Here is a 25,210-nt window from a genome sequence, read left to right as displayed (position 1 = left end):
TGAAGTGCAACTGAATGCTTAGGTGTCCCTAGAAGGTGGTGTCTCCTGCATTGATTTTGTTTTACAATATAAATTTGTTTTATATTGCGCAATTATTGCACAAATACATTCTCTCGGTGTCTCTATACCGATGTTGCAGGTTAGGAGAAGGTGTAACACAAGGATGAAGGCACTCCTGCGTCTTTGTCAGAGGTCGGTGAAGATGGGCATTCCCACTTCAATCAGCCTGGGGGACAGGCTTGGCAACACAATCCGCGCAAGAGAATTGGCTCTCCGCAGCCACCGTCTCCTCTTAAGGCCCCAGCCAATCAGAGTCCCCAGAGGAAGGGGCGGGACTGAGAGCCGCGCGCGGTGCTTTTTCCTGTGTCTGCTGCGGTTGCTTTCAGCATGAAGGCGATGTGTGCTAAGTTTGTGTCTCAGAAAATCAGCAAAACCCGCTGGCGACCGGTGCCTCCGGGGAGTTTGCAGACAGCGGAGACCTTCGCTACGGGCTCTTGCGACAACGAGGTACCCCCGCTCCCGGGGCAGGGAGTTCCTGCCTCCCTCCCGTCTCTGGTCTTGGGAACCGCGCCCCTGGTCGCTGGCGCGCGAACCTTCTACTGGCCCTTCTCGTCCTTCCTTAACCCCCTCCCAGTCCCGGCCTCAGTTGCTTTGTAGCTCAGAGCCAGCGCCAGCGATGGTGTGCCTGAGCCTCGTATCGCCTTGTGTGTGAAAACCTTACCATACCTTTGGTCTGAGGTGGTTTTGAAGCAAAGTTGCATGAAGCCAGTAAAAACGTTAATTTCTGAAGTCGGCGTTTATTTAGTTTCGAGATAAAACTTTTTGCTTTACAGGAAAATTATGTTTCATTGTGGTCAATTGGAGATTTTGGAAACTTGGACTCTGATGGAGGGTTTGAAGGAGACCATCAGTTACTCTGTGATATCAGACACGATGGTGATGTAATGGATTTACAGGTAAGCCTGTGTAGTATCCACAAACTAACTTAAAACAACTGAGAGTAATATACTTAGAGGTGCAGAGGACCTTGAAATCTGTCTAAACTTGACAGGAAACGTTCCTCTGTGGGTTAAATGATTTGCCCAACATCACATAGCCACTTAGTGACAGAATCAGGATTTAGGAAAGTGATGTGGATTTAGTCATAGTTTTTTGTTTTTTTTTTTAATGTCCATTTACTATGATGCCAAGCACTGTGTTGGGAGATTTACGTAATAAATTAGTGTAATTCTAATTTCATGGCTGTAAATCAGTGTTGTTCTCTTTGTTTCACCAGTGAGAAAACTGAGACCAAGAAGATCTGTTGAGCATATGCTTTGTGACAAACAAAATAGAAAGCAGCTTACATGGTTTTGTTCTATGAATCCAACCTCCTACGGAGGAATTAGTAGTTCTATTTTAAAAATTAGAGAACTTTCTTAATTTGGCTCAAGTCTCAAAACCAGTGGTGGTACTGCCTCAAATTCTAATCGTGGGACTGGAATTGAGTATTCAAATTCAGGTCTGTACGGCATCTAAGTCCCTCCATTTTATTCTATAGAAAACTTTTTCACCGTGGGAATGATATTTTTCTAAAGCTTTATTATAGTGGTCCAAAACTCAGTCAATTACAGGTTAAGGAGTTTAGAAAAAGGTTGTTGTTCGTTATTTATTTTGCATGCAAATACCTTTCTTTGTTACAGTAGGTTGGCTTTTCAAATCAGTAATCATGTTTTGTTTGCTTGGTATTTACAGGCTTTTTACTTTTTTAAAATTGTAATAGGATTTACTTTTGATTGAGTTAAGCAAATGGGCATCATTCCTACAAATATTTTTGAATGTATAATAAGCAGGATTTTTCTACTTAGTTTTTGGACCAGGAAAGAATTGTAGCTGCTTCCTCAACAGGATGTGTGACAATTTTCCTTTACCATCAGAATAACCAGGTAAAGAATGCTTTGTTTGAAAATTGAATTTGTATTTTAATTATGTTTAGGAAGACTGTGCTTAGAATTACACAAATAATAAAATTTATGGTTTGAAAACATGAAGGGGGAAAATATCACTGTTATATTACCAAACTTTGAGTGGATTAATTTTAGAACCAGGGAAGGTTCCTAGATGGCGCAAACAATTTGTACTCCACAGCTAACCTAAAGGTTTGCGGCTCGAACCTGTTTAGTAGGACCATGGAAAAAAGGCCTATCAATCTGCTTCCATTAAGAGTACAGCAAAAGAAAACCCTATGGAGCAATTCTGCTCTGTAACATGTGGGTTGTTGTGGGTCAGAATTGACTTGACGCTAACAGGTTTGATTTTTTTATTGAAATTGGATATTCCTTACCTTGTTAAATAAATTCCTTTAGTGTAAAAATAATAATACTGGCAGGCGATTTTACTGCAATTCTGCTTTTTAAAGTTCTTTTCTAGAAAGAAAGAGCACCTTCTAGCTCAGATGCCATGAAGGAGGATGCTAACAGCTACTTTGCTTCTGTGGATAAAGAACCCAGGTTTTATTAGAAGAGAAGATATGCTGTGTGAAGACTTGACATTTTCTCAATGCCTTTCTTGTTTGCTAACCCCAAGAGTGCTGACCTTCAGAGCACAGTGGGGAGGGCAGTTTTTAAAAATAGCCCCACTTGCTGTAACACAGTTTTAAGTTGCTAGAACAGAGTGCTTATGTAGGTTTTGGGATTAATAAAGGTCACTTTGTTAATAGGTGTGCCTAGTAAACATGAGACTCATATTGTTAAGTATTTTTTTTAATGGAGTTGTTTAGGAAGAGCTGTAGAAATTTATTTTTTAGATATAGATTAATTCCCTTAAGAATTGTTAAAGAGTTGCTTTTGAACACATAATTAATACCAAAAAACTATATCTTCAGTGAGATGAATGTGGGACATTATTAAACATTCTTTTTGAATCTAATTTTGTATATACAGAGCTTTGATGAAAGTAATTATTAGACTTTAGTGTACTGAAACACAAAGGAGAGAGGAAAGAATTACTCTTTTTCTAGAAGGGTGTAAAGCAGAATCCAAAAATACTCTGGTTGGAGAAGAGTGTTCGTTTTTAAGAACTTTGCTTTGGTTAATGGTATCCTCATATCTTATACCTAGACTCTGTCTGTCAGCCATCAGTGGACAACAGCTCACTGCCACACTGGTCCAGGCAGTCCTTCCTATAGCAGCGCACCATGTACAGGTGTAGCGTGCAACAACCCAGAAATTGTCACTGTTGGTGAAGATGGCAGAATAAATCTCTTCAGAGCTGATCACAAGGAAGCTGTGAGAACTATAGGTAAGCAAAATCATTATATTTCTTTCTCCGTCACATAAGTGAACACGATGCTAGGCGTTTGAGAGATATTAAAATATACAAGGCAGGATCTCTTTATCAAGGCAGTATTTTGATAAGGCTCATATGAATGAGTAGAATAACATGATAACATGACTGCAGAGGAGAGAGAAGTCTTTTTATTAATTTTTTTTGCCTGGAAGGGATTATCAGTAAAGCATCAGGGAATAAGTGACGATGTAGGTTATGGATCTTAAGCAATACTAAAAGGATGGCACATCGGACAGAGGGAATCACTTGGAGGCTGAATAAGACTATTCAGAGAATGACAAAAAGTGTAGTTTGACTTGACCTTAGATAGATAGGAGAAGTGAGAAATGAAGCAAGAAAGGCATATTGAGACCAAGTTGTGAAGAGTCTCTAATGCAAAGCTATAGAGTTTGCATTTTGTTAAGCGAACAGCTAGGGAGCTATCGGAAGTTTCTGAGCAAGGGTGATAAACTCGGCGTCGTGCTTTAGAAGGGTTATTCCAGTGTAACAGTTCTCAACTATGCTTCACGTTTCTTAGTAGTCCACCATCCGAGACCTCTTGAATCAGAATCTCTAGAGGTTGTCCCAGTGCATCAGTTTTTTGTTGTTTATTATGGTTTTTTAACTGTACAGATAATTCTGAGGCACACGCTTGTTTGTTAAGAACTGTTGCCTAGTGGGAGCATGGAAGAGGGGCTGAAGCTATTGACTAAAGGAGAGGGGCTGAAGCTATTGTTGTCTGGTTATATAATAAGGACTGTTGACCCAGTTCGTTAAAGTGCTCATGTAATCATGGTTTTGATGTCTCTACGTGTTGCAAAAAGAAGTCTTGGTGCCCACAAAAAGTGCTTTCCAGATCCTGCATCAACAATGTATATCATGTGTTTAATTAGCACTGCGATGGGATACAGAAGAAATTTAAGTCATGGCCCCGTTGTTATAGTCGCGTTGGGGAATAAATGAAATAATTTCTTTTATAAGGATCAGCACAAAGCTGGCTCCTATGAGATGGAGGTTAAAGATGTCCCAAATGTCCAGCTTTTCCAAGCTGCTGTACCACTCCATCATCTCTAACATCAACTACTCCCTCTCCCCTCAGTACTCTCCCTCCCATCTTTGGGTTCCCTAATTAGCTGCAATGTCTCAAAGAACTCACGAACTGTATAAAGGAAATGGCTCACACAGTTGTGGAGGCTGGCAAGTTCCAAACTCGTGGGTCAGGTGTAGGCGTCTCCCTGGCCCTGTCTCTACCTAAAGGCACTCATTGTTCTCGCTCTGTGGGCCAGGAAGCTCACTGCGCCATCTCCTGCGGGTCTCTCTTGCAGTCTCTCCTTCCTTGGTGGTGGTGGGCTCATCTCTTTCCTGCCTGTGGGGTGAGTCGTTGCAAGCCCAGTGGGTGGCAAAACTGACCAATCCCTTTGGTGGGCCACAATTACCCTATCACACAGTCCCGCCCAATCCCCTGGGTGGGAGTTACAAGACCATGACTAGAAAGGCCACACAAAAAGCAATCCATTATACCGCAGGGAGCTACGCCAAATGTACATGAAACAGTTGGTGACACAAAACAAAAATCTGTAAATATAGTGCTAAGTTATGTGGTATAAGTTCTAAGAGATAGATAGATAGATAGCTGCCGTCGAGTTGCCTCTGACTCAGGGTGCCCTTATATACAACAATAAAATGTTGCCCAGTCTAGCATCATCCTTATGATTGCTGGAATGTTCAAGTCCCTCATTATGGCTATTGTGCCAGTCCATCTCACCAACGGTCTTCCTCACCCTTGCTGGCCATAAGCTCTAAACACTTGAGGAAAGCAAAAAAAGGACCATTATAACAATCGGGAAGGACTTCGTGGAGCAGGAGAAGGTTGGTGAGGATAATGACGAATAGATTTGGGATGAGTGACCAGAGTAGTACAGGGTCAGAGTGAGCTCTATAGGAAGTACTGGGATTTGGCCCAATAGACTGGAGGTTCTGGAGTAAGCACTAGTGGGAAATAAGGGTGGGTAGAGAGGAACTTAAACAACTGTCTCATAAATGCCGGTTAACAATGTTACAAGGAAATAGGAATACATGAAATGCAGCCCTCTGGAAAACAGTTCAGATGTCCTGTGAGTGATACTTTTCTATCAACGGAGAGTTCATTTAACATGTATATTACTGTTCATTTTCTGTAGGAATTACATGTGGCTTATTTTAAAATTCATTTGTTATTCATGTAATAGAATAGATTTTCGTGGAAAAAAAGAGGCTCATTAACATACATTTTACTTTATATATGTGTAGACAATGCAGATAGCAGTACGCTACATGCTGTAACCTTCCTTCGAACTCCTGAGATTCTGACAGCGAATTCAATTGGACAGTTAAAAATATGGGATTTCAGACAACCAGGAAATGAGCCCTCTCATATACTATCACCGTAAGTTTTGATTTGTAATTTCAGTCATGTAATGCAAAATTAATTGTTTGCTTATTTGTAGCAACTGACTTTAACCATATCAATTTTAATTGTACTTTAAGAGAATGATTTCTGATAAATTTGATCAGACCAAATATAACTTGATGGGCTTGATACTACCATGCTACCTTAGTAATTATTTGTTGTATTAATTCAGAGCCTTTGTCTCTTTGCTGTTTATATTATTTAACCAAGAACTTACTTCTGCTTATTATTAACTGATTCTCTTGTTAGTGGGTATAATACACTCTAGATGTGATTGGGAAAAAAATACTGAAAAATGTTTCTATAAACTGTGTATTAAATAAGGCAGGAGCAAAGAATATTCTATATAGTTGATATAGAATGTTTAAAAAAGCCAAAAAATGGAATATGTTTTGCACATCTTACCATCAGATTATACTGCTTCCCATGTCTCCATATTGAAGAGAGGATGAATAATGTTGGCCTTAAATTCCAAGAAATTCTAGAAACTTAGAAATATATTTAATCTAGTCAACTTTTGACATGATTAAAGTTCAGTCAGTAGTTCCATCTACAAAGTTATCATTTAGTTACTAGGATAAAGCATGTTTCTAAGGTTATGGAAAAATAAGTTATACTTTACCACATATTTGATGTTGTTCTATCTCCCATAAAAGGACTGGTGACCGAGTGCCCCTCCACTGTGTTGATAGACATCCTAACCAGCAGCATGTTGTAGCTACTGGCGGCCAGGATGGAACGTTGAGTATTTGGGATGTTAGACTAGGTACTATGCCAGTGTCTCTGCTGAAGGCTCATGAAGCTGAAAGTAAGTATTTGTGGAGATACAATGTTTGTATTGTAACATATTATATTGTAACATTGTAAGCACCTCTCCATAGGTGCTTACAATGCATATAGATCATTTTTCATCATAACTTTTATAGCTGAGAATTATATACATTTACAATAATTAATTCCTTTTTATTTGCCATTTAAATTCTTTCAGGTGTTTCATTATTATATCCAAAACTGCAGTGACTATCCTTAGAGATTCACCTTTGTGCACTTGTTTTCTTAGGATAATTTTTTAGAAGCAAAATGGATAGACCAAAAGTTCATGTAATTTTAAAGCTGTGATACATGTTGTCAGATTGTTCTATGTAAAAATAATATTGCCATAGGCGCAGTGGTTAAGCATTTGGCTGCTAAGCGAAAGGTTGGCAGTTCGAATCCATCAGCTACTCCTCGGACACCCTGTGGGGCAGTTCTGCTCGGTCCTATCGGGTCTCTATGAATTGGAATAGACTTGATGGCAACAGGTTTCGGGCTTAGCGTGTGAGAGTACCCTCTGCCCATGCAGATGCAGCCAGTATTTTTCATATTTGTTAATCTGTTGGGTTCTTCAATTCATTGTGACTTTTTTTTAAAAAAAAAAACAAGAACAATAGATATATAGGCTGTTGTCTGAAATTTTCTGGGGTTTTTGGGTTGTTTTTGCCTCCTGATTTTAGTGGGAAGTTTTTGAGTGGATAGGGATTTTTCATTTTATCACTTTTTTGATACCATGCCAGAATATTCATGCCAAATTCTGATTTAAGATAGGTTTGTGTTAAGCTCCACTTGAGTAAAAGTAAAAAAAAGCAAACAGTGACCCAAAATTGAGACTTCTCTGTTTAAGTAAGTTTCACATTATTAACTGAGAAAAATAAATGACTTTAGATTATATTTATATTCATAGAAGTAAATAAAAGGGTACGGAATTGTTTGTTTCTTCCCAGTATAGCTCTGCCCAGGAAAAAGAAATAAAAAAAAAAAGAGTAAGGCATGCCCTCATAGATTCTGATGTTGGCCACCCCAGTGGTAGGAGAATAACAGGCTTTCAGATCTCTTACCATCCCCCTTTTAATTGCCAGCCTGTACTGTTAAACAACCCATGCAGAATACAGTGGTTTGTAGCGTATTACTTTGAAATCATCCCGACTTTGGCTAGAAATAAAATGAGCTGTTTTGTAAGGGTTGGTTTCTAATTTGAAAATAAATAAATACATAAAAATCTGTATTTGGGCAATTTTCTTCTGCCTCTACCAGGCTGGTAGGTCACTATAGGGTTACAATGAGTCAGAATCAACTCGATGGCAGTGGGTTTGGTTTTTGGTTTGCTACCAGGCTATTTTGCTTTACTTTTTTCTGATAAAGCAGTATGAGTATACTTTACTCAGGGACTCACCCAGAACACTCTCTCCTGAGGAGGATGACCTTTATGTTTTGTGACATGGTATTTAATTACGGTATCTGTCAGAATGAAAATCGCTACCCTGTAAACATGTGCCATTTTTATGCCACACTTGGGCGAATTTCTATCGCTGATTCTTCAGGGTCACCTAGCCCAGAGTCATAGCACCCTTGTTCACTGACTACTTGTTTTATACTGGCTAGCCAGTGGCTCCCAGACATCTGTGGGCACACAAAGTTCCCTCAAACTTTAGAGGTTGAGGGGGCCCCGATCCCAATTCGGCTTCTTAAAAGCCGTCAATCTGAAACTGGATCCAGATTCTTGGAGCATTTCCAGGCTTGGCTTGCTAAGAGCTGGTAGCTATTTCTGTGATATAGGCCAGAAGTACTCAGAGTCCTGGTGTGAGTGACAATTCAACTCTGCCTCTTAGAAATTCATTGGTATATTCCTTATTCCTTTTATGGTCTTCTCTCTCAGCCTGTCCAGTAATATAACTTTTTTTTTTTCTTGTAACAAATATTTATGGAGCACCTACTATGTGCTAGGCGCTCTGTGAGATGCTGGATATACATTGGTCTTTTTTTTTTTAATGCGGTAAAATACATTTAACAAAACAATTGCCATTTTAACCATTTTTAAGTGTACAATTTAGTGATATTAATTACATTTACTGTGTTTTGCAACCATCACCACTGTCAGTTTCCAAAAGTTTTTCATCATCCGCAAAAGAAACTCAGCACCCCTTAAGCAGTAACTCCACATTTCCCCCTCCTGCCAACCGCTAATAACCACTGATGAACTTCGGTTTCCATGCAATTTACCTGCTCCACGTAAGTGGGATCTTACAGTATTTGTCATTTTGTATATCTGACTTATTTCTGTCAGCAAAATGTCTTCCACATTCATCCATGTTGTAGCATGTGTCAGGACTCCATTTTGTTTTATTGCTGAATGATACTCCATTGTCTGTATATGCCACATTTTGTTTATCTGTTCATCAGTTGATGGACATTTGGGTTGTTTCCATGTTTTGGCTAATGTGAATAGTGCAGCCGTGAACAATGGTGTACAAGTACCTGTTTGAGTCCCTGCTTTCAAGTCTTTTGGTTATACGCCAAGCAGTTGAATTGCTGGGTCACATGGTAATTGTATGTTTAACTCTTTTTTTTTTAAAGTGTTTTTATTTTGTGATTGAGAATATACACCGCAAAACATCCACCAATTCAACAGTTTCTGCACATGCAATTAAGTGACGTTGATTACATTCTTCAAATTGTGCAGCCATTTTCACCCTCCTTTTCTGAGTTGTTCCTCCCCCGTTAACATAAACTCACTGCCCCCTAAGGTTTCTATCCAACAGCATAACTTTCATTACATTAATGACACAGGATTAAGCATATGAGAATTGACCAGTTTGTTAAAAATCTTCCTCAGAATTCTGCCATCGTTATTTTCTGTTTAGAAAAAAATTAATAGATCAAATAATTAACAATTACTTTCATTCTTTTTCTGGTCCAATGTACAAATAGTTTTTATTTGACTTCTTTATTCTGTCCACACGTTATGGCCTTTTGGAGAGTTATAGTCTGTCTTTTTTTTTGTTTTGTTTTTAATTAACCTTTATTAAGCTTCAAGTGAACGTTTACAAATCCAATCAGTCTGTCACATATAAGTTTACATACATCTTACTCCCTACTCCCACTTGCTCTCCCCCTCTTGAGTCAGCCCTTTCAGTCTCTCCTTTCGTGACAATTTTGCCAGCTTCCCTCTCTCTCTATCCTCCCATCCCCCCTCCAGACAAGAGTTGCCAACACACTCTCAAGTGTCCACCTGATTTAATTAGCTCACTCTTCATCAGCATCTCTCTCCCCCCCGCTGACCAGTCCCTTTCATGTCTGATGAGTTGTCTTTGGGGATGGTTTCTGTCCTGTGCCAACAGAAGGTCTGGGGAGCATTGCTGCCGGGATTCCTCTAGTCTCAGTCAGACCATTAAGTACGGTCTTTTTATGAGAATTTGGGGTCTGCATCCCACTGATCTCCTGCTCCCTCAGGAGTTCTCTGTTGTGCTCCCTGTCAGGGCAGTCATCGATTATAGTCTGTCTTTTCTTTAATTCTGAAGCCTTTGATTTTCATAACAAACTTGGAGTATGAAGGTATGTCATGAAAGTAATCGAAGATAGCTCCTGAGACAGGTTTAATGTTGTTCGGCTAATCCACACAGGAATAAAGCTTTACTGTTCTTGTCTTTCAGTGTGGGAAGTTCACTTTCACCCATCCAACCCAGATCATTTATTTACTTGTTCTGAAGATGGATCCCTCTGGCATTGGGTTTCCTCCACAGACGTCCCTGAAAAGTCATCACTCTTTCACCAAGGTAAAGTCTTAATGAAGATTCTTGTGTTGTGTATGTTAGTATACTTCTAAATATGAAAGTAGAAATTCTAATATTTTTAACATTAAAGAACAGCAAAATATTTTTATTCTGCCTTAGGGTAAACTCTAGTATTATAGGGCTTGAGATGTCCGACTGTCAGTTACTTACTGCTATAGAGCTAATGATTAGAAATGCTATAAGCTGGCTAACCTCACACAGCAAAGGTTCTTTTTAAAAAAAAAAAACATAATTTTATTTATTTGGTTGTCATTGAGAATATGCATAGCAAAACATACACCGATTCAACAGTTTCTCCACGTACCATTCAGCGACATTGATTACATTCTTTGAGTACAGCCAAGGTTCTTATTTGTGAGTACATTGGCATTGGCCCTCATGCCGTGGGATAGGCATTGGTAACTCTTTTATATTGCATTGCCAAGGCAGGGTGTGTGGCATGAAGAAAGTCAACTTTTCTGTATCAGGGTACTGGTTTCACCTCAGCTTAAAATGCTCCATTTCCTGATTAAAGTCAGAGGTAGGTAAAGATCAACAAGAAACAGTACACTTACAATTTAGGGTTTGCATTTTTCTGAGCTTCCTGTTTCGAAGATTTGTCTGTGATTCCAAAGTTCATTTATTCAGCAAATGCTTATTAGATGCCCACCATGTGCTAGGCACTCTTCTAAGTGTTGGGGTCTACAACTGTGAGCAGAATAGAAAGTCCCTACACACAAAGAGCAAATATTCTAGCAGATCATAAATAAATAAAGTAGCAGTAAGGGTCCAATCAGGAAAACAGAAAGTACCCTAGATTTAGAGGGACTTGGTTTCACATACGTTAAAAGGGCTGGCAGACCAAAAGATGCTGGACGAGCAAATAGGAAGAAACAGTGATACCCAGAAATAAAAATTGCTAATACCCCTGCCGCTGCCCTGTCGAAAATGCTGCGAGAGTTGATTCTGGATCAGCAGAAAAGGTGCCACTTCAGCCAAGACTGGAACTACCGTCAACACGGTTAATGCCAGAAATCCAGAGCAGGAGGAGGGCTGCTTCTCTCTCCTCTGCCTTCCACTCATCCACTGGTACCTCCCATTGGTAGGGCCCATATGGAAGGCAGGTGGCAAGGGAGCCTGGAAAATAGAGTTTGCAGGCTCCCAGCCCCAATACATAGTAGAGCACAGAAAAGTGGGAAAGCGAACTGAAGGTAAAAAGGGAAATAACTGGGCCAAATATAGTGATGATGGTTGAGAGGAATAAAGCAGATTAAGAAAATAAAGAATAAAGGCTGGGGCAAGGGTGGTGGTGCTCTGGTGGGAAGTATAAGGAAAGGCTACTTGGTGGAGATGATATTTGAGCAGAGACCTGAGAGGTGTCAAGGTGTAAGTCACATGAAAGCATTCCAAGCAGAGGAAACATCAAGTACCAAGGTGCTGAGACAGGTAGAGAACAGCAAGGAGGCCAGTGGGGCCAGATAGGAGCCTTACCAGAGTGGTTCTAATACACTGATTTTTTACAGTATTCAAGGGCAGTGTAAAATATAGGAGCAGTAAAAGGTAAGAGAAAATACTATAAACTTCTCCAGAAAACTGCTGGAGAAGTACAGAGTGTGCGTGTACATCTATGCTGACTTTGTTTTTGGAGAAACTTTAAGGATTAGCTAAGCACTTGGTTTTTACTTCCTCCCCCACTCTATTCCCCATCCTACTCTTGCATTTGAAATGTTGTTTGAGGTACTTCGATTAGACTGGAAATAAGGCCATTTACTGTATTCTGTCTATTACTACAAGGCCCTGTATTGGACACTGCGAAAAGATAAAGCAGCCTTGTCTTAAGAAGTACATAATTTAGTTATGGAGAAGGGGCATGAGAAATGAAATCATAAGGTATGTTACAAGGTAGCAAATTAATGATACAGGTGTTGAAGATTCCAGGAAGGAAGAGAGAACCATAAACTGGAGACTTCAGAGGCTTCTTAGAGAAGGAAGTTGAGCTGGGCTTTCAAGAATCAGTAGACTTAAACCCACTAACCTTTAAGCTCCAAGACATTAAGGACTTTGTTTTGTGTTCCCAGAACCTAGCGTGGAGCCTGGCACATAGTAGGTACTCAAATGCTTGTTTGATGAATGAAATCTGACCTTATTTGATCTGGCAGAAAGTTGAGAGGGAGGAAAATTGTAAATAAAAGCTAAAATTGAAATATACTGCTTCTGCCTCACTAGGGGGAGGGGAGAATAGGAAGTTATTTCTTAATGGGTACTGAGTTTCTGTTTGGGGTGATAAAAAACTTTAAGAAACAGATAATAGTGATGGTTACACAGCACGATGAACATAATTAATGTCATTGAATTATACACTTAAAAATGGTTAAAATGCCAGGGGCCCTAATACATGGCATAAATACAGTACAGACCATAACTTAGAATGCACAAACACCAGAAGATAAAATAGATAACTGAGAGCTCTTAAAAATTAAATACTTGTGCTTATCAAAAGACCTCACCAAAAGAGTAAAAAGAGAACCCACAGACTGGGAAAAAAATTTTGTCTATGACATATCTGATAAGGGTCTAATCTCTGAAATCTATAGAATACTTCAGCACCTCAACAAGGAAAATACAAATATCAAGTTAAAAAATAGGCAAAGGATATCAACAGATACGTCACTAAAGAAGACATTCAGGCAGCTAACACACATGAGGAAATGCTCCCGATTATTAGCCATTAGGGAAATGCAAATTAAACTACAATAAGATACCATCTCACCCTGATATTACTGGCACTAATCAATAAAAACAGAAAACAACAATTGTTGGAGACGTTGCAGAGAGATTGGAGCTCCTAGGCACTGCTGGTAGGAATGTAAAATAATAAAACCACTGTGGAAAATGATATGGCATGTCAAAGCTAGAAATAGAAATACCATAAGATCTAGCAATCCCACTCCTAGGAATACATCCTAGAGAAATAAGAGCCGTCACACAAATAGACATATGCACACCTATGTACATTATAGAATTATTCACAATAGCAAAAAGATGGAAACAACCTAAGTGCCCATCAACAGATGAATGGATAAACAAACTATGGTACATACACACAGTGGAATACTACACAGTGATAACAGTGATGAATCCAAGAGACATCTCACAGCATGGATGAATCTGCAGGACATTATGCTGATGAAGTAAGTCAATCACAAATGGACAAATATCTATGAGACCACTATTATAAAAACCCAAGAAAAGATTTACACACACCAAAAAAAAAAAACAATACTTGATGGTTATGAGAGAGGGGGATGGTGGGGAGGGGAAATCACTAAGTAGATAGTAAAAAAAAAAAAAAAGTGTTAACTTTAGTGAAGGGAAAGACCATACAATATAAGGGAAGTCAGCACAACTTGACCAAGGCAAAGTGACAGAAGCATCCAAACACCTTGAGGGACTAAGTTACTAAGGCTGAGGATTATGGTCTTGGAGGACATCTAGCTCAACAGGCACAACAGTTCATAAAGAAAATGTTCTACATGCAACTTTGGTGAGTAGCATCTGGGGTCTTAAAAGCTTGTGAGCGGCCATCTAAAATACATCTATTGGTCCCATCAAAAAGGAGAGTGACGAAAACCAAAGACACAAGGAAAATACTAGTCAAAGGACTGATGGGCCACATAAACCCCAGTCTCCACCATCCTGAGCCCAGAAGAACTGGTTGGGATCCGGCTACCACCACCAAACGCTGTCACAGGAATCACAATAAAGGATCCCAGACAGAGCAGGAAAAAAATGTAGAACAAAATTCAAATTCACCCCAAAAAAGACCAAACTTATTGGTCTGACAGAGACTGGAAGAACCCCTGAGACTCTGGCTTCCAGACTCATAACTAAAGCCCAAAATTCGACAGGCCTGTAGAACAAACAGGAGCCCTGGTGGTACAGTGGTGAAGAGTGAAGGCTGCTAAACAAAAGGTCAGCGGTTTGAATCCACCAGCTGCTACTTGGAAACCCTTTGGGACAGTTCTACTCTGTCATACAGGATTGCAATGAGTTGGAATTGATGACAACAGTTTTGGGTTTTTTTTTTAATAGAACAAACAATAATGCATGTGAGGAACATGTTTCTTAGTTCAGTCAAGTATAGCAGACCAAATGGGCAACACCTGCCCAAAAGCAAAGACAAAAAGGTAGGCAGAGACAGGAAAACTGGACAAATGGACTCAGAGAGCCCAGGGTGGGAAAGGAAAGGGGAGAGCACTGACACATTGTGGGATTGCAACCAATATCACAAAACAATTTGTGTATACATTTTTGAGCGAGAAACTAATTTGCGCTAGAACCTTTCGTCTAAAACACAATTAAAATTTTTTAAAATGGCAATATATTTTTTAAATTTTTTATTGTGCTTTAAGTGAAAGTTTACAAATCAAGTCAGACTCTCATACAAAAATTTACATACACCTTGTTGTATACTCCTAGTTGTTCTCCCCCTTATGACACAGCACATTCCTTTCCTCCACTCTCTATTTTCATGTCCATTCAGCCCACTTCTGACCCCCTCTGCCCTCTCATCTCCCCTCCAGACAGGAGCGGTAAAGTGGCAATATTTTTATTATATATATATATATATATATATTTTATGACTAAATTTTTTTTAACTGGTGTGTGATAATGGTATCAATCTGTGTTATTCTCGGAATTTAACAAATTTAAACCATCACCTTTTTTAAAGTATCCTTGGAACTTTGGGTGTGTACTAATATAAAATTAGTCTTGAAAGGCTTTTATTTTTGTCTTTTTTTCTCCCAGGAGGAAGAAACAGTACTTTTTTGTCTCACAGCATTAGTAACCAGGCTAATGTTCACCAGCCTCTTAAAAGTTCCTGGCTCAGCACTGATTCTGCCAAAGACCGTATTGAAATCACAAGCTTGCTTCCCAACAGGACTCTGTCTGTTAACAGTTTGGATGTTTTAGGCTCTTGTCTTGTTTGTGGAACTGATGCAGAAGCAATCTATGTTACCAGACAACTTTTTTCATGAGAATACTATAATAATACAATTTCAGATAAAACATACAGTTTACCTGTTTAATTCCAACATCTACGCAAAATATTATTGGAAATGTGAAATTTACTGTAGAAGCATCAATAAACTATTAGTGTTGATGCCCAGAGTCCGCTCTTGTTAGTTAGATATTCCTGTAATACGTTTGGTTGCAGAATCTCATCGATGCCTGATGACAAAAAAATTTGAATGTATGGAAGAATACCAGAGGAATGAATCCTTGTGCTGAGGAAATACACTGCCTTCTAACAAACTATAACTGACAGCTCATGGAACCAACTCTTCAGTTTTAATGTTGCAGGACTTAACACTGTCAAACCACCAACTGGTTCCTATCCTTTTTATTAAGTGTGGGAAATATCCCTTCTTCATGGCATTAGCCAGTGTTCATACTTATCCTCTTTATTTCAAGTATTTTTCTTCAATGCATCCACATTTATTTTCTTAATAATTTTAATAAACTTTTCCAGAAATAATTGATTAGAGCAAAAGTTACAAGTTTATAGTCATGTTTAAACTTTTTAAAATGTGAACATGTTTTGGCAGGTTCCCTTATTACAGTAATTTTCAACAAAACACTGTCAACTCTTTAGACCCAAATTTATCTTGGAGGGAAAAAAGAAAAATTTTTTTCTAAGCATTTTTAGTTTTAAAACACAGTTGAAAACTGTTTAACGAGACACTGTGTTATAAACTAGATAATACTCATGTTTGACATTGACATGTGACCTGACTTCCAGACTAAAATTTGTTAGATAACATGTTAGATTAGTGATGGTGATATGGTAAGATTAAAGGATTCTGCCATCTTTCTTACCAGAAACGTTAATGACGACCTCATATGTAGTGTTTTAAGACAATTTCATGACATTTTCTTACCAGAGTCTATCAGATTAAATGCATTATTTAACTGTTAAAACCTTGATGACAAATCTCTGCTGTTATATACACAATTGAAGTATGCATTCATTTACATCATAATCCACTCATAGTAGTTTTGATAAGGTTTTGCTTTTCTGTCCTAATTAAATACTTTGATGATTTTTCAACATTTTTATGCCATCTTACCTCAGGTTTCTCCCCTTTTAAACTAGAATATATATGTGTATTTTCTTAATATATATATTTGGCTCAATAATGTTTGATTAAAGATAATTAGTAATTTTGAATTCTAGTGAATTTGAAAAAATGTTACTATGTGTGCATTTTTTTAATTTGTTTATAGTTTTATTGCTAGGGTTAACATTTAAAGACTTTTGTTATTACAAAAGATATTTATTACAGAAAATATAGTCAAAAGAAAAATTTAAGTACACATAGTCTGAGAGAACTAATGTCTTTTCAGATCCCTTTCAATGCATCAGTGTTTATAATTTACAAAAATATGTTTGTGAACCAACATTTCCTAGCAGCGAACACATTTCTGTACTATCATATTGCTGCTCAGTACTCCAAGGGGCACCATAATTTATTTCAACTGGTCGGCTGTTAATGGGTATTTCACATGTTCCCAGATTTTCACAGTTATTAATGCTGTAATGTCTATTGAATTTGTATTTCTTTTTTAAATGCTTATATCCTTAACAGTTTTTATTTTCATGGTATTTTGGCATTTTCTTATTCGTTTGTGAGAGCTTTTTAAATATGAAGAATTTTTGTCTTTGGTCATATGATGGACATGTTTTTCACTTCATCTTTTGACCTTATTCATGGTCCTTTTTACAGATCTTTACATATTGCATGTAGTCAAATCAATTGATTTCTTCCTTTACAATTTCTGCCTGTGGTGTCATGCTTAGAAAGTCAGCCTCTATTCTAGACTTATATAAATGTTAATCTATAATTCCTTCTGTTTTTCTGATTCATGTTTTATATACAGTAATTACATTCAAAATCTAATTACTTAATACAGCCGAATTTTTTTTTTTAAACTTTCTATTGTGGATAATTTCAAACAGAGAGAGTATTTTAACGAACTTCATTTACTTATCACCCAGCTTCAACAGTTAACAACACATGGCCAGTCTTCATCTCTGCTGCCATCCACTCCCTACCATCCCACCCTGCCTCTGGATTGTTTTGAAACAAATTCCAAGTATATTTCCTTCCTAACGCATCAGTATGTATCTCTAAAGAATGAAGACTTTTTTCTTTTAATAAGCACAATACCATTATCATGCCTACACAACATTACTGATTATTTCTTCATATCAGATATCCAGGCAGTGTTTAAATTTTTCAGATTGTCTCATAAACTTTATATGTGGTTTATTCAAATCAGCATTGAAATAAGGTCCATACATTGTGTTTGGATTATGTCTCTTTAAACTGCTTTCAATCCATAGGTTTCCTCTCTCTTTTTTTTTCTGTGGCACTGTTTTGGTTAAAGAAACCAGATTGTCTCACAGAATTCTGAAATCTGGATTTGGCTGATTGCATCCCCATGTATTTTACCTTCTGTATTCCTGATGGCGCAGTGGTTAAGTGCTCAGCTGCTAACCAAAAGGTTGGCAGTTCAAACCCACCAGCTGCTCTGCAGGAGAAAGATGCACAGTCTGCTTCCGTAAAGATTACAGGCTTGGAGACCCTATGGGCCAGTTCCACTCTGTCAGAATTGACTGTGGTTTGGTTTGGGTTTTTTATTGCCTGTAAACTTGTTGGTAGGTAAATCAGGTTCAGTTTTGCTGTTATTTTTGGGAATTGGAGAACAGTTTAAACTGAAAAACAGTCTACAAATTGAAATTTAGGGTCATAGCAATTATCTGAGTTACTTGATCTGCTCTCTCAGTGCTAGAGAAAAAATATATCCTGATAAACTGAAGAACTGTATATTTACATTTCATCCTGGAATACCATAAGTGAGAAACAGTGGTTTTTTTGTTTTGTTTTACTGGGTTTTTAGCAAAAATATTTCATAGGTGGTGGTAACTGCCTTTCCTGTATCACGTCAGGAAACACATAATGTCTGGCTATCTTGTTTTGTGATAATAAGATCACTGGGTTCAGGAGGTGTCAGCCTGATCCATACATTATAAAATTACCCATCAACTTTTCATCTAATGGTTTTAGCAGTGATTAATGGATCTGGGTCTGGAGCAAAAAAAAAAAACGTCGCTGTCAAGTCAATTCCAATTCATAGTAGCCCTATAGGACAGAGTAGAAGTGTTGTATAGGGTTTCCAAGGAGCGGCTGGTGGATCTGAACTGCCGACCTTTTGGTTAGCAGCCGTAGCTGTTAACCACTATGTCACCAGGGTTTCTGGGTCTGGAGCAGCACCTTGTAATTAAACATACTAATATTTCTGCAGGAAAATATTTGCATATCCATGCTAAGTGGGAAAAATGAAAACTGTAAATAGCTTGAAATGATTTGGGTTTAGTTTTGCCACCAAGCTTCTGAAAAACAGTATTCAGAGGCTTGGGGATTCAGTATTATGCATAAGGAGTTGTGGACCTGTAGGATTTTCCTGATATTGCTCCTAATTAGAATATTTCTAGTTTTACCAGTATTTGCCATTGGTTTTTGAAAATCTTTATTATGTTAAAATATTCTTCTATTTCTAGTTTCTAAAACAAAGTTTTGTTAGCAATGAAAGTTGAATTTTATGTCTTATTTGCATTTATGAATATTACATGGTTTTCTTTTAATCTATTAATAGATTTTCTGACGATGACTCTCACAGACCTGACATAAACTCTGTATCATTATGGTGTATTATTCTTTTAACACACTAAACTGCTGAATTCTAACTGCTAATATTAACTTAGGACTTTGCATCCATATTTCAGCTAAAATTGGGGCTTCAGTTTAACCGGGTTTTGGCATGGAATTATGACATAAAACTCAAAAAAATTTAAATTAAAATTTCATAAGAAATTAAAAATCAGTATGTTCAGGAAATGTTTAAATAGCATAGGAATTATTTGTTCTTTGAAAGGTTGGCAAATATTTCTGGCAAGTCTGGGCCCGGTGGCTTTTTTGGAAGGAATAACTTTTTAGTATTTTTAAAAAGCATCTCTCATATTTATTGGTCTATTTCAGTGTTCTACCCATTTCTGAAACAATTATGCTTTTCTAGAAAATAATCCTTCTTGCTATGACTGGTTTTAGACTGCATTTGTGAGCTTGTGAACATAATATTCTCTTAACATTTTTTCAACTTTTCATTATGAAAATTTTCAAATATATAAAATATTAGAATTGCCTAAGAACCCCGTGTTCCCATCACCCAACTTAAGCAGTTGCTGACATTCTACTATTCTTGTTTCATCTGTTCCTCCCATTCTCTTTTTGTTTTTTGTTATGTTGGTTTTTTCTGGAGTTTTTTAAAGCAAAACCTAGACATGATTTCACCCAAAAATAACATAATCTCTATCAGATGGACATTTTAAAAAAACCTAACAAACATAACCATGATACCATTATCCAAGCCAGCAAATTAACGATGATTCCCTAATGACATGTAATACTGTGTCCACATTCAATTTTCCATAATTGTCTCAAAAATGTCTTCACAAATAGTTTGAACCAGGATCTAAAAAAGGACAGCGCATTGCATTTTGTTGATTTTTTTAAATCTGTTAATAGTTGTCCTCTTTCTCTCCCTCATATATTCATTAAAAGAAACTAGGTCATCTGTAGACTTTCCCGCACTCCGGATTTAGCTGATTGTACCCCTGAGTTTTCGTTTTACATGTTCCTCTGCCCCTGTGTTTCCTGTAAGGTGGTAGGTAGGTCGAGAAGCTTGGTTAGATTCAGGTTCAGTTATGCCATCAGTACTTCATAGAAGTGCTCTGGTGCGGTGCACTTACTACTGCCTCACAGCAGAGGGCGCATGGCGTCTGTCCGACGTGTGAGTGATTGATCACGGGCGGGGCCAGATGTCTCAAAATACTTTACCACTGTATCTGTGGTTACAGCCTCTTGTAGTGTTTTTTCTTTATCCATTCTAGAAGTTATTTTCGTTTTCTAATTATCTAAATTATGCTTTTATCTTTAATTCCTTTTTCCTGCCCTTTATTATTTTATTGTCTAGATTCTGCAATTGAATGTTTTAGTTCATTGATTTCTACTCGTTATGATTCAGTAATAAAAACAACTATATTTTCCTTTGTACTAATGTCTACTGCTGCAGCCTAAAGGCCAGGCGAGGCCGTGGCCCTCTCTTTACCCAGGACAGGGGCCCTCCGATTCCACTAAGTAGGCTCACACCCTGGTTCTGAGCAGGCCTGGACTCGATTCTCACTCCTAACACCCCTGCTCCCAGGTAGCATGTTTTCCCTGTACAGTGAATGGCAAGCTTGTCCTGCCTCTCTTTTTCTTCCCTCTGCCCTCATCTAAATCACCTGTTGCTGCAGATTCTGAAGGCTTCAATACATTTCTCAGTTCCCAGCAGCAAAGTAAAAAATTTCCCTTGATGATTACAGTGAGAAACTGGTAGAGGGAGGGAGTCAAACACGTAGGCTTAGAATACTAGCTTGGACTGAGAGGGTAATTCCTTGAAATTTGAAATTCTGCTTTGGTTTAAGGATATTTGTAACCATAGGGAAAAGAAAGTGTATTTGAGTACTGTTGCATTGCATATCAATGAACAAGTTCTGCCAGCTTTAAAGAGAAACACAAGCTTCATGTAGTATAAATAAAACCATAAATTATGATTGTCAACTTACTGCCTTTAATCATAAAACTATTAAACAGTTACTTTTGAGGGTTACAGGATCTCAGAGATAGAAGGTATGCTGGAGGGCGTCTCCAACTTAAATTTAATCATCCCTTCTACAGTGTCTCCACACATTATCATCCAACCTCTGCTTGAAAACACATTATGGTAAAATTTCCCATTCCTCAATACAGCCTCTCCTCCCTTGGATAGCTCTAATTGTTACAGCCTTATGACAAAGTTTTAGTGTGTGAGTTGGATCCAGAAAAAGCAACCCTGTAAAAATGTAGAATTGTGTGATTAATGAAATGATCATGTAAGCCTACTCCGTGACATAGAGCCAGTTCCCAAGCATGTTATCCTTGAATTTACATTATATTGGGATGCTGTATTGTGGGGTTTCACTAAGTAAGTATATTTTCATACACTAAATTGAAATTTGCTTTCCATTTGTTTCCTTTAGAACCACACACACAAAAAATTATTACATATTCAAATATTCAAGGCTAGATACTGTAGTTCTCCAGCATAAAAACATATTTAATCCCTTCAGTGGTTTCTTGTGGGTAAGGTTCCCTTCTTGCCCTTCTTGGCTAAATCCTACTCACCCCTCTAGACTCCATTTAGGTGTCATTTTTCTCCACAAAGCCTTCCCTGTTGTCATTGTTAGGTGCCGTTAAGTTGCTCTAACTTGTACTGACCCCATGTACAACTGAATGAAACGCTGCCTAGCTCTGCACCATCCTCACAATCATTGCTAAGTTTGAGCCCATTGTTGCAGCCGCTATGTCAGTACGTCTCATTGAGGCTGTTGCTCTTTTTCGCTGACCCTCTGCTTTACCAGGAGCCCTGATGAAGCAGTAGTTAAGAGCTTGGCTGCTAACGAAAAGGTCACCAGTTCAAATCCACCAGCCACTCCTTGGAAACCCTATGGTGGCAGTTCTACTCAATGCTATAGGGTCACTACGGGTCAGTCAGAATGGACTTGATAGCAATGGGCTTGGTTTGCTTTGGGCTTCAAAAGCACGTTGTGCAGAGCCTATATTGTGTCTACAGCAGTATGGTAAACAGCCTGTCTCTCCCTACTGGACCAATAGCTCAAGAACTGGGCTGAGGTCATACTGCTGTATCAGGAATGCTTAACACAATATCTGATCTATCATAGGCACTGGATGAGTGTTAATTGAACTGGACTAATCTCACATTTTGTTTTCCTTTTTAAAAATACTCCAGTTTACCAAAGGCCCTCTTTAGACATGACTCCCAAAACGAGCTTTTCCAGTGTTGTCTGCCACGCGCAGAGTATGGCAGAAACCTTACTATCGTGTTCTGAGTATGATGTTTCTGGTAGTATACTATCTCTGTTTAACTATTCTGACATTTGTTTAATTGAACTACTGACTACTTATAGTTGAAATTACAGATAACTAAAATCCTGAAGATTTCACACATACTCCTAAGCCACACTTCTATATTCTTGAGTTAATCCAGATGGTTTTTGATCCTTACTATAAGCCCATCCTTCTTGTTCTAAGAAGGCAAATTTCATTCGGGCAACATGTGATCACATACATGTCCATGGTCCCATAAGCTTATAACAAGAGTTCAGAAATCCTGACTGGAAAACAGGAAGAGGGGACATAACTAGACATAGCAAACACGAGAGCTTCCCTCATGCAACATGTGTATCTAATGTTTCTTGTATACAAAGTGACTGTACTGCCAGGCATATAAAAGTACAATACATATATAACCTATAATACATCTTGATAGTCATAATAAATATCACTGTTACTGGCTTATGTAGGTACTTTACTGTACTTTCTATCATCCCAGGTTACAAACATCTGACTTACATAAACCAAGCCTGTAAAGCCCATTGTGTTAAAAATCTGAGGTACATACAATGATTTGTAATAACAAACGGGCACTATGTTGTGACAAGCATCAAACCATTATTATTATTCCTGTATTATTAAAGATGTTTTAGTGTATCTGGAAGTGTTTCTTTAATGTTTTTTATACATAGAAAGGGAAACCCTGGTAGCGTAGTGGTTAAGTACTACGGCTGCTGACAGAAGGGTTGGCAGTTCTAATCCACCAGGTGCTCCTTGGAAACTCTATGGGGCAGTTCTCCCCTGTCCCATAGGGTCACTATGAGTCGAAACTGACTCAACGGCAACGAGTTTGTGTTTTTCTTATACATAGAAAGGTACACTATATACTAAGATAAACATTTAACTGACATTAGATATGAACCGTATTTAACTGTTCTGACTTATGTACAAATTCAACTGAAAGAGAGATTTAGGAACAGAACTTGGTAATAATCTGGGGGCTGCGTGCACGTAATATAGTGTTCACACAACATCCAAAACACATAATGTCCTATTTTACAGAACATATCATGGATATTAAACAACACATAGACTTTCTAGTAAAGAACTAGCAATCTCCTTTAGATTTTTCTGTAGAAGCTATTTATTTTCAGAATTGCCCAGCATGCTTTGCAATTTCATCCCATTGGACAGGGATATGTAAAGTGGTCTGAAGTGTTTAGGCTCACTGTTAGAGGCCTCTCCACGATCAGTGACACATGAATCCTTGGCATTTAGCCAGTTATTGAAATACCCCACCATTTGTGTGTCAGTTTGTAATACTGTAGCATGCATATTGCTGTGATGCTGGAAACTATGCCACTGATCTTCAAATACCAGCAGGATCACCCACGGTGGAACAGATTTCAGCAGAGCTTCCAAACTAAGACAGATTGGGAAGAAGGACCTGGCAATCTACTTCTGAAAAAACTGGCCACTGAAAATTTTATATATAGCAGTGGAACGTCATTTGATATAGTACCTGAATATGAGCCCCTCAGGTCAGAAGGCGCTCAAAATATGAATGGGGAAGAGCTGCCACTTCACAGTAGAGTTGACCTTGATGTGGATAAAGTAAAGCTTTCGGGACCTTCTTTTGCTGAGGTGGCACAACTTAAAATGAGAAGAAACAGCTGCAAACATCCATTAGTAATCCAAACATGGAATATACGAAGTATGAATCTAGGAAAATTGGAAGTCCTCTAACATTAAATGGAACACATAAAGAAATATTCTAGGCAGTGTAAGCTGAAATGGACTGGTACTGGCTATTTTGAATCGGACAGTCATATGGGCTACTATGCCAAGAATGACAAATTGAAGAGGAATGGCATTGCATTCACTGTCAAAAAGAGCATTTCAAGATCTATCCTGAAGTACAACACTGTCAGTGATAGGATAATATCCATACGTCTATAAGGAAGACCACTTCATACAACTATTATTCAAATTTATGCAAAAACCACTAATGCCAAGATGAAGAAATTGAAGATTTTTTATCAACTTTGCAGTCTAAAATTGATCAAACATGCAATCGTGATGCATTGATAATTACTGGTGATTGGAATGCAGAAGTTGGAAACAAAGAAGGATCGATAGTTGGAAAATACGACTGGTGATAGAAACGAGGGAGATCTCATGATGGAATTTTATAAGACCAACGACTCATTCATTGCAAATACCTTTTTTTTAACAACATAAGCAGCGACTATACATGTGTACCTTGCTGGATGGAATACACAGGTATCAAATCGACTACATCTGTGGAAAGAGGTGATGGAGATGCTCAATATCATCAGTCAGAACAAGGCCAGGGGCCTGCTATGGAACAGACCATCACCTGTGCCTATGCACATTCAAGTAGAAGCTGAAGAGAATTAAAATAAGTCCATGAGAGCCAAAGTATGACCTTGAGTACATCCCACCTGAATTCAAAGACTATCTCAAGAATAGATTTGATGCATTGAACTCTAGTAACTGAATACCAGAAGAGTTGTGGAAAGACATCAAGGACATCATACATGAAGAAAGCAAAAGGTCATTAAAAAGAATGAAAAGACCAAAACAGATGTCAGAAGTGACTCTGAAACTTGCTCTTAAATATGCAGTATTGAAAACTAAAGGAAGAAATGATGAAGTAAAAGAACTGAACAGCAGATTTTATAGGGCAGCTTCAGAGGACAAAGTATTGTAATAAAACGTGCAAAGTCATGGAGTTAGAAAACCAAAAGGGAAGAACATGCTCAGCATTTCTCAAGCTGAAAGATCTA

The 25,210-nt window shown here is 38.1% G+C and overlaps 1 protein-coding gene across 2 annotated transcripts; it reads left to right on the top strand.

Annotated features, from left to right (window-relative positions):
• The first annotated feature begins 339 nt into the window (after nucleotides 1-339).
• On the top strand, nucleotides 340-16,407 carry NUP43 (nucleoporin 43). Of its 2 annotated transcripts, XM_049903266.1 has the most exons (8): nucleotides 340-507; nucleotides 834-956; nucleotides 1,848-1,925; nucleotides 3,099-3,279; nucleotides 5,596-5,731; nucleotides 6,412-6,563; nucleotides 10,222-10,344; nucleotides 15,151-16,405. In XM_049903266.1, the coding sequence occupies exons 1-8, from the start codon at nucleotides 388-390 to the stop codon at nucleotides 15,378-15,380; spliced, it is 1,143 nt and encodes a 380-aa protein (XP_049759223.1). In that variant the 5' UTR covers nucleotides 340-387; the 3' UTR covers nucleotides 15,381-16,405. The 2 variants fall into 2 exon arrangements, with proteins under 2 accessions (XP_049759223.1, XP_049759232.1); XM_049903275.1 differs by lacking the exon at nucleotides 1,848-1,925 and having other exon boundaries at nucleotides 15,151-16,407.
• Nucleotides 16,408-25,210: the final 8,803 nt, after the last annotated feature.

The sequence above is a fragment of the Elephas maximus genome, chromosome 1 (assembly GCF_024166365.1).
Source record: "Elephas maximus indicus isolate mEleMax1 chromosome 1, mEleMax1 primary haplotype, whole genome shotgun sequence".
NCBI classification, from domain to species: Eukaryota; Metazoa; Chordata; class Mammalia; order Proboscidea; family Elephantidae; genus Elephas; species Elephas maximus.
This window is presented reverse-complemented; position numbering and strand designations above follow the sequence as displayed.